The sequence below is a fragment of the Vombatus ursinus genome, unplaced genomic scaffold (genome assembly GCF_900497805.2).
Source record: "Vombatus ursinus unplaced genomic scaffold, bare-nosed wombat genome assembly UNPS02014786.1, whole genome shotgun sequence".
NCBI lineage: Eukaryota > Metazoa > Chordata > Mammalia > Diprotodontia > Vombatidae > Vombatus > Vombatus ursinus.
In genome coordinates, this window is record NW_020954564.1 from 42,197,309 (window position 1) to 42,209,676 (window position 12,368).

The 12,368-nt window shown below is 36.7% G+C and overlaps 1 protein-coding gene across 1 annotated transcript in view; it reads right to left on the minus strand.

Annotated features, from left to right (window-relative positions):
* LOC114047344 (complement C5-like) overlaps positions 1-12,368 on the minus strand; it is a 120,548-nt gene that overhangs the window by 84,326 nt on the left and 23,854 nt on the right. The window contains exons 10-14 of the mRNA XM_027868145.1: positions 10,929-11,044; positions 8,295-8,480; positions 3,624-3,827; positions 2,949-3,158; positions 2,657-2,812 (exon numbers count right to left, since the gene is read on the minus strand). Coding sequence (XP_027723946.1) covers positions 2,657-2,812; positions 2,949-3,158; positions 3,624-3,827; positions 8,295-8,480; positions 10,929-11,044 — 872 coding nt within the window. The remainder of the gene's footprint in view (positions 1-2,656; positions 2,813-2,948; positions 3,159-3,623; positions 3,828-8,294; positions 8,481-10,928; positions 11,045-12,368) is intronic.

Below are 12,368 nucleotides of genomic sequence, written 5' to 3' on the forward strand. Positions count from 1 at the left end.
ATTTATTACCTAGCTATTAAAACTTAAAATTAAACTAAGACTTTAGGGACATCCTATATAACTAGTCAGTGTCAAGGCTAGAATCAGAACCCAGGTATTCTGACTCCCAGGTCAGTGCACTCTTTTTTTCATTGTGTCCTAAAGCCTCATAGCAAATGTACTTATTCACATGAGGTCCTAAAGGCTAGGAATCTCAATAAAACAGTTGCTTGTTCTTCCTTCTCAAAGAGGACCAATGACATCATGAGGGTGATGTCTTGGCTTGAAAGTGAATTGGATTTAAGTGAGACAGAGCTGCACAAAGCCATCAGTCTCCCTCTCTCCTCCAGGGTCATCTGAATCCAGCAGCAAGACATAGCCCAGGACGACTGGAGATCACCCCAGATGCAATGGGAGCCCTTGGCCTTTTTAAGCTAAGGTGTTTCCCAGATCTCAGTTTGGCTGAGGCAACACCTATTCAGCGATTTAAGGCTAGATAAGAAATGAGGCAAAAGATGGCCAAGTTTGCCTACTCAAAAAAAAAATAATAATAATAATCAAACTGGGAGGGGAACACCCTTAGGGTTTCTGGCCAAAACAGAGACAATTGTTATTTATACAAAGACCAAAGATACAAATACAAAAAAAATGAATCCCTCTAGAGTCTCAGGGAACTTGAATTCTATAGCATTTTAAGCTTTACAAAAATCTTTTCTCATAGTAACCCAGGAAGAGAAGTCTTGCATTTTGCATGTGAGAAAACTGAAACTCAGCAGGTCGAATCGCCTTGTCTGCTGTCATAGGGACTAACAAGTGTCAGAGTCAGAATTTGAACTCATGTCCTCTGATTCCTAGGCTGGCTGTCTTCCCACTAGACCTTCTAAGCTTTAGTGCTTTTAACTGATCTAGTTAGTTAATAAAACAAAACTACCATTTCCAAAAATTCTCACAACAGGCATCTACTTCTTCCTTAATTTTGAACATAGGTATCTCTAGTATTTGAGGAATTCACAATGTTTTATCCAAGTAATAGATTATAAACATAAAATATTAGAGCTGGAGACAATTGTGGGTCATAGAATGGTATAAGAGAGCATACACCACAGAATTTTATAAGTGCAAAGAATCTTAATCTAGTTTGGGTGATTAATTCCTTCTCAAAACCATAAAGTAAATATTTATTTCAGGGAGTGTTTTATAGCCATAATGCCTCCTTTGCAACATAAAGAGGCAACATGGTATAGTGAATAGGAATTTGGTACTATAATTAGGAAAAACTGATTTTAAGCCAACTTCTAACACAAACTAGATGTGTGATTCTGGGCAAATAATTTAAGCCATCAGTTCCCCATGCAGTTCTCTAGGTCTATAAATTACAGATGAGCTGCCTATTTATCATCATCAGAATAGGTTTTCATACAGAGAGTTCTCTACACTGATGAAATACTAGATCCAAAGCCCTGCCCTCCAAAGAAGCTTCCAGAATACACCTCTACTCTAAAATCTTCCCTACTTCATCTCTCAGACTGAAGACTGATGCAAAATCCCAGTCTAATAAATAATAGACTTGTCTTAACAGCTTGTTGATTTATACTTTGAATTAGGGAAGTAACAAAATAATTATATGTTTGTTTAAAAACTAGAGTTAATTAAGGCCTTATTTAGTCCAACAGATATTTCCTTAAACAGAGCAAGTAAAAATATTGCAAAATCCTTGAAATCAAATTAATGGGAATTGGCATAAATGATATTTATTACTTTGCTAGATAAACAATAGTAACAACTTCTATTCTTTTTTTTTTCGAGAGAGGATGCATTTTAGTTCTTCTTTAAGGCAAATTTTCCTGAGGAAAGCTCAACATGTATCAACAGAGCTCACTAAAATATAATTTTGAGGATTACTTGATTAATGTAATGAATGTAAAAATACCAACAGTATTTCTCAGGCCAAATCAATCTACTTACATATCTAAAATTGCCATGTTGTCATCTACATTGACTATCCCCAAGTCTTGTACTCATTTTGTTACCAGGTCTCTTTAAATATTTTTTTTTAATTTTTGCCCACAAATATCCTTTCCTCTTAGCTCCTAACTCTCAGAATGTCTTTATTTTCATGAGATCTCAGATTTTTTCTTCTTTTCTCAAATAATTGCCAGTTCCAAATTTTTTAATTAAAGAATATTCCCCTTCATTCCTTATTCCCTATCCTTTCCTTAATTTTTGGAAATGTTTTTAGGCAGACTCCTACCTGCAGTAGATGACTGGACTAAATGATATCTCAGGTCCCTTCCAATTATATGATCTGATCTTAAGGACTCCAGAAGGGGCAGTGCAGTGGTTAGAGCACTGCACTTGGAGTCAGGAAAATCTAAATTCAAATCTGGCCTCAAATACTTACTATTTGTGTGCCCCTGGGCAAGTCATGTAACCTTTCTCAGCCTCAGTTTCCTCTTCTGTAAAATGGGGATAATAACAGCACCTATCTCCCAGGGTTATTGTTAAGATAAAATGAAATAATATGATAATATTTGTAAAGGGCTTCCCAAACTTTAAATCACTATATAAATGCTAGCTATTATTATTCATTAATAAAAATTATTATTATTATATTATTTCTGAAACACAGTCCTAAGCCACACTACAATCATATGAATGATGCATTACCATACTTAACTCTTTTCATATCCTGGGGTTTCTGGAGTTTTCCTTTGACTCCATAGATGGCCATGTCCATAGCTGATAAAGCAACCCAAGAATTCTCCTGTGTTACCAAATTAAGAGAGAGGACTTGTCCAGGAGAAAATACATTTTCACTTCTTGACAGCTGAACCTAAAAGGTAATTTGAAATAAGAAAAGATTATCCAAAGAAAGCCACATTTTTTGGAGAGTACCATATTGAAACACATAGGTTGGTCATTGAAGTAGAGAGCTGGCTCCTGAAGAAAATAGACCAAGAGATACTTACCTGAAGGTCATTGCCACATTTTTCTTCCACATCTAACCAGACTGAATCAGCTACTAATTCTGCCCTGTTTTCTCCTGTCACAAGGTAATAGACCAGAAGCCGGGCTGAAGGAACCATGTCCTGAGTTATTGGAATGTTTAGACTTTGGTAAGTTAAATGTTCAAGCCTCTCTCTGGTCCCAAAATTAACTATTTTCCCCTTGGATAAAACCTAAAAGAGAAACAAAATAAAGATGTAGCTTTATTTATAAAGAATGAGGCTTGCCATTCACATAAAATTGTTCAAATGTTAAGGACAGCCTTTTTAAATTTATTTTTAAAATAGAGATCATCAAGTTTCATTAAATGTACAGGACTTGGGTTCTCTAATCACCATTGTAACTACTGTAGTGAAAATATGAATAGATTCCTTTTGTGGTGTTCTTATCATTGAAACAGTGAGATTCTTGAGATTGAGAAATGTTAGGGCAAAAGTAGGTGCCCAATATTTATTACTGACTAATAATTGACTAAATCACCATGTAACCTCTCACACAAAGAGGTCCTGGGTCCAGGTCAGACAAAATAGGATGAAAAGTTAGTCAAGCTATTTACCTGTAATGGATCATTTGAAAGCTATTCTCTAAAAACACAGTGAAATGTCTCATGGGAGTAAATAGACATTTGCTGTACTTACCAAGTAACTATAGAAGGCTATTTTGTCAATATATGGACTTTTAGGTTTAACAGTAATGCTTAAGTGGTCTCCTACAAGTAAAGGTTTGAAGTTTTCTGTCCAGTCAATATAAAGGTAACTTTTGCTGAGGGATGAATATGCTACCGCTCTATATTCTTTGAAAGCTTGGTTTTCTTCTGCAAGATTAGGGTCTTCAGTTCTGACCTAATAAAAGAGAAAAGAGGGAGGTGAGGATATTACAAAGAGGTGTAAGACTATAATGTTAGAAAAACACAATTTTCACATCAAAAATGAGAAAGGACAACTTGCAACAATCGAAGAGGAGTAAAACTGATCATATAGAGGAAATAAAAGCATACTTAAATAAATACTTAGATTAACAAAGAAAAATAGGCCATATAAATAACCCATTAACAGAAAGAAAGAGAAAAAAAAACCTTAAACAAGCCGTAAATAAACTCCTAAAGGGGAAAATACTATAGGACTAGCTGACTTAACAAGTGAATTCTATCAAATGTTTAAAGAACAATTAGTTCCAATGCTGTCAGTCAGTCAATAAACATTTATTAAATGGCTACTATGTGAGAGATGCTGGGCTAAATGCTAAGGATACATAAACTGCTTGCAACAATAAGAAAAGCAGGAACCCTGCCAATCTCTTTCTGATACAAATGTGGTCTTAATAACTAAATCAAGGAGAAGCAAATCAGAGAAAGAAAAATATAGACCAATGCCCTAATAAATATTGATGTAAAGTTTTTCAATAAAATATTAGCAAGTAGTTAAATTTAGCAACAAGTAGAAATAAATTTAGCAATAATTAAATTTTCAATAAAATTTTGCAAGTAGGTTAAAATAACAGATTAGAAAGATGATATAATATAACTAGGTTGGTTTTATGACAGGAATTCAGAGTTGGTTTAGCATAAGGAAGTCTAGAAACATAATAAACCATGTTATAATATAAATAATAAAAACTATATGATTATGTAAATAGATACTGAAAAGGCTCTTGACAAACCCAGCACATAGTTCTATTAAAACTCTAGAAACATAGGAATAAATGGACCTTTCCTCAGTATAATAAATAATATTTCCCTAAATTTCAGAGCAAACACTATATGCAGTAGGGGAAAAAAGGCCTTTCCAATAAGATTGGGGTAAAGCAAGAATGACCATTACCACCACCGCTATTTAATGTGGAACTGGAAATGCTAGCAATAGGAATAAAACAAGAAAAAGAAATTGAGGGCATAAGCTGGGCAAAGAGAACACAAAATTGTTGCTTTTTACAGATGGTATGATGATAGACTTAGAGAGTCAATTAAAATTAATTGAATTCTTAATTTCAACCCAGTTGCATATATAGATCTATCTATATAGCTCTATATATACATATATAGATATACAGATATCAACAAATCTGTATATATTGGTATAGTTCTAACTATATAGAGAGGGGAATGTTGATAATTTATATGGATTCGTCTTACATTCTGAAACTTGGTTAAAATTATTTTAATTAATCTATAGATAGATATATGTATATATCTAGATAGATGTATATATCTAGATATCTAGATAAATATATATATATCTAGATACAGCTATATCCATATATAGATATATAGATACATATCTAGATCTACATAGATCTGGATATATAGAGGAATGTTGATAATCTGTGTGTGTGTGTGTGTGTATGTGTGTGTGAAAGAGAGAGAAAGAGAGAGACAGAGAGAGAGAGAAAGCTAGAACTCTAATCTATGCAATGATAAAATGAGTCCGAAAGAATGAAGATGAACCGTACCACTCACCTCCTGACTGAGAGGTGAGGAAATTAAAATGCAGAGAGAGACAGGCATTTTTAGACATGGATAACATAGCTATTTGTTTTGCCAGACTATATAGATTTTTTTTTTGGCTCAATAGAGGAGCTGAGGGCAATAGGAAAGACAGAGTAATCAAAAATATTTATTTTAAAAAATACAGAGAATGGGGCAGTGAGGTGGTGAAGTGGGTAGAGCTCTGGCCTTGGAGTCAGGAGGACCTGAGTTCAAATCTGCCCTCAGACACTTGACACAGACACTAGCTCTGTGACCCTGGGCAAGTCACTTAACCCTGATTGCCTCACCAAAAAAAAAAAAAAATGAAGGAATAAAAAATACAAAGAAGGGGAGATGACTATGATGTTAATGGTTTCCACCAATGTATCTTTTTTTAATCCAAATATCTATATCTGCCTTAATTTTTAGATTTCACAACACCTCATATGAAAGAAGAGGAAGAAATAACAGTTTCATTGTTTTAACAGCTGGGCAAACTGTAATACTAAGTAACTTTACCAAGGCCACAGAGGAGGAAAAAAAAGAATGTGAGGAGAGGCCCAAGAAACCTAAAACAGCAGAGACAGGTGAAGTTGAAAGAGAAGAAAATTCCTTGAATAAAGTTTGGCAAACTATCAAAAGTAGTGTATCTGACTATTATGGATATGTTTTGCATGACTACACATGTATATCCTATATTGAATTGCTTGCCTTCTCAAGGGGGTGGGGGGGAGAAAGGAAGGGAGAGAGTTTGGAACTCAAAGTTTTAAAAACGAACGTTAAAAATTGTTTTTACATGTTAATTGGAGAAAAATAAAATACTAAACAAAAGCTTTAAAAAAAAAAGTAGTGTATCATGGTGGAGTTGATAGGGCACTAGACTTGGAATCAGAAAGATTTGGATTCAAACCCTTCCTCATTCACTACTAGCTGTGTGACCGTCAGCAAGTCTTTTAACCTCTGTGCACCAGGTTGTTTCTGTTCATTTGTGTCCAATTCTTCATGATCCCATGGGGTTTTCTTGGCAAAACTGGAGCAGTTTGCCATTTCTCTCTCCAATGTGTCCCCATTTTACAGATGGGGAACTGAAGTGAATAGGGATTAAGTAATTTGCCCAGAGTCACACAGCTAGTGTCTGAAGCCACCTTTGAACTCAGATCTTCCTGACTCCAGGCCTGGTGCTCTATCCATTGCACCACCTAGCTGTCCATGAATCAAGTTACTCATCTTTAAAATTAAGGGGTTGGACTAATGACCTCTAAGGTCCATTGCAGCTCTCAATCTATGGTCCTATAATCCTAAATTGTAGACTGCTGTTCTTCTGGTGGGTAGGAAGGATATATAGAAGGTTAATTGTAGAGTTAGAGGATCTGAATTGGACTACTGGCTTTATTACTTATTAGCCTTGGGACTTAAGGCAAATCATTTAACCTCTTTGGGGATCAGCTACAAAATGAACAGGGGGACTAGATCAGTGTTTTTTAACCTGAGGTCTATAAATTTGTATTTTTTAAAAAAAATTAATAACTACATTGTAACATAATTGGTTTCATTTATAATCTTATATATTTCATTTCATACATTTGAAAACATTGTTCTGAGAAGGAAGAGGTCCATAGGCTTCACCAGAATGTCAAAGGGGTCCATGACACACACACAAAAATTAAAAACCTTTGGATTAAAGGATCTCTAAGTTTTCTTCTTCTTTTGAATCTATGGCTTCATGGACCTATGCTTCTTCAGAACTGGCAAGGGGAAGGTGGTCATGCCTATTTATTAAACCCCTCAGAGTAAAGAAGAGCAGCTAGATCAACATTTGCCTGGGTAAGCAAAATAACAATAATAAATAATCATGTTAACTGACATCTATATGGTGCTTTGAAGTTTGTACAATACTTTATATACTTTATATTATCTATGGAAGCGACCATGTCAACTACCCACCACACACTTTCATTTAATCTGCCTTATTGACATTTTCTCCATCACTTTCTTAAGTCAAAACAATCAACAAAAGAATAAATCAAGCCCTAATTTGTGCCATTTGCTGATTTCTGAGGTGTAAATGCTCTCTCTGAAAATTAAACAATCAACTTTTACAAGCTAGCTACAGCTGGCTCCGGCATGCTCCTACTTTCAAGGGAGGGGTGGGAAGTGACAGTATTTCTCAAAAGAAAGGAAATACAAACTGACTGCAGACTACCTTTTTGATGTATTGTAGGTTGCCAGCCCCCATTCTGCCGATTTTTTATTTTCATCTTGAAATGTAAATATTATTTGCTGTTGAAGATGATAATCTTGATCAAGGTCAAAGGAAAAATAGTTCATCCTATTGAGAGGGAGAGGAGAGAAAGAGATAGACAGACAAACAGAGACAGAGAGGAGAGAAGAGAGGGAGAAAGAAGGAGAGACAGAGAGAGCAGGGGGGGGTGGAGAGGGAGAGGAGAGGATCACTTTAGACTTTCTCCCCCTCCCCCATTCTGTCATGGTAAGGAGCAACTGATGGAAAAAAGAGTCTACTACTTAGAATTACAACAGTTTAGAATTTAAAACTCCACTTTCCATAACCACCATTTCATCAGACTTCTTCTGAGTCTCATAAGGACAGGAGGTGGCAATAGGAGAAATCATTTACCAAGTACATTTGATGAATTTATACCCCTTAAGGTTTGTTCAGCCAACTAAACTGTGGCTCCCATTCCCACATGTTTAATGTAAAATTGCAGAGCTGTTCACTTGCCTCATGTATAAAAATTTCCCATCTGTTTTGCACACCAGCCAAAACACACAGTCAGAAAGTACATACTGTACTAGAAAGCACAACCGTTAGGAGAATTCTACTCACGTTAAACTCCAGCGTTGTCACATGAGATGGAAGATTAACCACAAACAAAGCTACTCCATTATTTTGATGGGTGGTACTTCTCTGGGGCTCTTTTTGGGTCTCTTCCTGATTTTCATCAATTGCTTTTGCATTCAGGGTTATCACAACCCCTCCTACAAATTGGTCAAGTGGATCCTTCACCTGAACCTAAATGCCAGAAGTGCCAAAATCCAGGTGAAGTGATACCATTTCTTTAAAAGCATACAAAACCCTTATTTCTCTAACCATTGTGCTATCTTCCTATTTCAGAGGACAAAATGCTCACCACTTGATTAAATAGAAGGATCTTCAATTTACAGCAAGAGAAATTAACTATTTAATTCTTCTTAAATAGACCTTCAGTCTTGGGGACTCCGAGCATTCACAATAATATTTCATAGTATGGCAGGGCTGGAAGGAAATTTAGAGACAATCTGGTCCAACCTCCTCCCTGCGTTTTACAGATTAGAAAGATGGAACACAAAAAGTTACGATAATTTGCTCAAAGTCACAGCCCAAATATGTAGCAGAGCCAGGATTAGAACCCAGGTCTCCTGACTCCTCATCCAACATTCTCTCTACTGCTTTCATTTATGATCATTCCCCTTGACTCACTTTGTTGTTTGCATGTTGTCCCCTCTGTTAGACTGTCGGCTTCTGGAGGGCAGGGACTCTTTTTAGCCTTTTTTAGCCTCAGCACTTAGCTCAGTGCCTGACACATAGTGGGTGCTTAATAAATACTTATTGCCATCATACAACAGAACTTTCATACTAAGAAAAGAGTGCACCAGGGGATCAGCAGATAAGCAGCTCTGATACCTGACAGCAGCAGTCTTTCTTTTACCCAATTTAGTCTTGAGTGAAAGGGAGAATGAAGTCCTTGGAAGACAAATCTCTGATTGTAACAATGAAAGAATTTTCCCTCCTCCATCTCACTCCCCTGCAAATATGCATTGTTTCAATAAATTGACACCTATCAATCTACCTTTTAAAAAAATTGATTGAGAGGGGCTCACATCAGAAAAAAGAAATAATTTAGTGTAAAGGAGGTTTTTTGGGGGGAGGGAGGGTGATAGATGGGGCTGTCTTTTAGAGAGGAAAAATATAACACATTCCACTCATCTATTTTTAAAATAAAGACTGGGAATATAAGAAAGAAAACAAGTATTTATTAAGAGCTGCTATGTGCCAGGGACTGTGCTAAGTGCTTTGCAAATATTATCTCATTTGATCTTCCCAACAACCCTGGGAAGTAGTTGATGTTGTTATCCCTATTTTATAGTTGAAGAAACTGAGGCAGGCAGAGGTTACTATCCCTTAGGGAAAATCACTTAGACTTTCTCAGAGTTACACAAAGCTAATGTCTGAGGCCACATTTGAACTCAGGTCTTCATGACTCCAGGCCCAGTACTCTACCCACTGTGCCACCTAGCTGCCTACAACAATATAGCTAATAAATTTAATTCAGTTCACAAAATTGCAAGCTCTATTATCCTGGGCATTTAAAGGAAAAGGACAAAGGGAAGAGGAAAGTAGGAAGGAAGAACGGAAGATAGACCTACAGAGATAAAGAAATAGAGAAAGGCAAGACAAAGAGAGCCAGACACGGTGAGAGAAACAAGTAGCAAGGCAGAGAAGAGACTAAAAGACACAGCAAGTGACGGAGAGATGTAGAGGGCCGGACAGAGAGGCCTGCAAATAGACACATAGAAATGTATGTACAGGGAGAAACACACAGGGAAAGAAGCACATTCAAAGAGAAAAACACAGAAAAGACAGGAGAAAGGTAAGCCTTGTACTTTCCCTGAAAGCATTTCCACCTTAATGGCTTTATAGGAATTTACTGCCAAAGACTCTTAAAGGATATGGAGTCTTCTAACTGCCAGCATATCTGATGCTGTTTCTTAGCATTTGCTTCAGGGATTGGATCTGGGCCAGAGTTTTCCCATCCCTGTAGTAAATGCTTATTCCTTTCCCTTCCCCTTTCCTTGTCCTAGACAACACCGGGCTAGAGGTACTCCTTGTTCCACTCTTGCTCCACGCTTAATCCAATCCCATTTAGAAGGAGTGTGTGTGCGTGTGTGCGTGTGTGTGTGTGTGTGTGTATGTGTGTGTGCGCGCGCGCGTGTGTGTGTGTGTGTGTGTGTGTGTGTGTGTGTGTGTGTGTGGCTATTTTGTGCAAAGGGCCAGCTAGATGGTGCAGTGGATAGAGTTCCAGACCTGGAGTCAGAAAAACTCATCTTCTTAAGTTCAGAGCTGGCCTCAGACACTTACTAGCTGTGTGATCCTGGGCAAGTCACTTAACCCTGTTTGCCTCAGTTTCCTCATCTATAAAATGAGATCGAGAAGGAAATGGCAGACCAAATCAGTATCTTTGCCAAGAAAACCTCAAATGGGGTCATGAAGAATCAGGCAGGACTGAAAAATGACCGAACAACAAAACTCTGTGAGGAAGAAAATTGTCTCTATTGGATAGCTATTCTGTGCACTCTATTTCTTTAGATTTTTGCCCCATTTTTACTACTCCCTCCCCTCTCCACTGCCTTCCATGATAAGGTAGAAGTAGCTGCATGTATATTTTTTTTAATATAACTGTGTATTTAAAAATCATTTCACCTTGATGGGAAATGGTATCCCAGGCTTCAAGAAAAGAGGAGTAGCAATCAAATTCAATTGGTAGGGAGACAGGACATATTTAATTCCAGGTACTTCAGCTTCTTCATAAAATCCACCTAATGATCAATCAATAAGCATTTATAAACAACATTATCTCCCATCCTTGGGATGTTTTTATAATGTACAATGGAGTGGAATGATCTTCCTGGATACACTCTCCATCTCTCTCTATTTTACATATGCATATGGTCCAGTCATTTAGTCGTTCAATTATATGTTCAATCAATAAACCACTTTGTACATTTATTAAGTACTTGCTAAATGTATAACCTCATAGCACGCATTGCGATTAATGTAATGCCCATTTCTTACATCACATCTCTCATGAAGCTTTCCATGACCCACATGCCAGATGTAGCTCTTTCCTCCTTTGTTTACATATTGTAGAGCCTACTATAATATAAGCTCTTGGAGGCCAGAGAGTGCTTCATTTTTTGTCTTGGTATCCCTAGTTAAGCACAATGTTTTGTGTATAATTAATAATAAATGTTTATTGAATTGTTGAATTAATGTTGTATCTTATACCCCTCTCCTGGGACTTTTACATTCAATCTTATATTATAGCTGTTTCAGTTTATATCATTTCCATTCATAGAACAGAGGAACAATAAGATATAAGATTCTTGATAGCAGCACCAAGAATATTGTGTGACACATAGTAGTTGCTTAATGAAATGTTTAAATAACTGATTGATCAGTTGGTTGATGGAACATAGATCTGGAGCCTGAATGGGACCTTAATTCCAGCTCAATCCTCACACTTTAAAGTTGAGGAAATCAAAGTCAGGAGGGGTTAAGTAACTAGCCCACAGTTATACACATCCTAAATAGCAGAACTGGGATTTGGACTCAGGTCTTCTGACTAAAAATTCAGCCATTTTTCTGTTATGTCATCTAAGTTCCATCAGTGCAGGGCATATATGTTTATTTTCTTGTATCCCTCTTGATGTACTCAACATAATGTTGGGAGTATAGTTAAGTACTTAGTAAATACTCATTGGCTATTTAGTTGAATGAATGAGGAAAGCAGAAGACAAGTTTCCTGTCCTCAACAACTTTACTGTTCAGCTGGGAAGTCACATGGGTAAAACAACTGGATTCCAAACAACAAATGAAACAATCGATTCCAAGTTAATGTCTAAGCAAAACAAATAATAGTGTGGTATATAATGAGTGGTAGTGCTTTTAACAGATGAGGAGGTTGAGTCTGAGAGGTGCAGTTTTAGAAGAAAAGGGCATTCAGTCAGTCATTTGATAAACGTTAAGTGCCTACTGTGTGCCAGACACTGTGCTAAGAGATGAGGATATAAAGAAAAGCAAAAGATAGTCCCTGCCCTCAAGGAGTTCACAGTTTAATGGAAGAGACAACATGCAAACAAT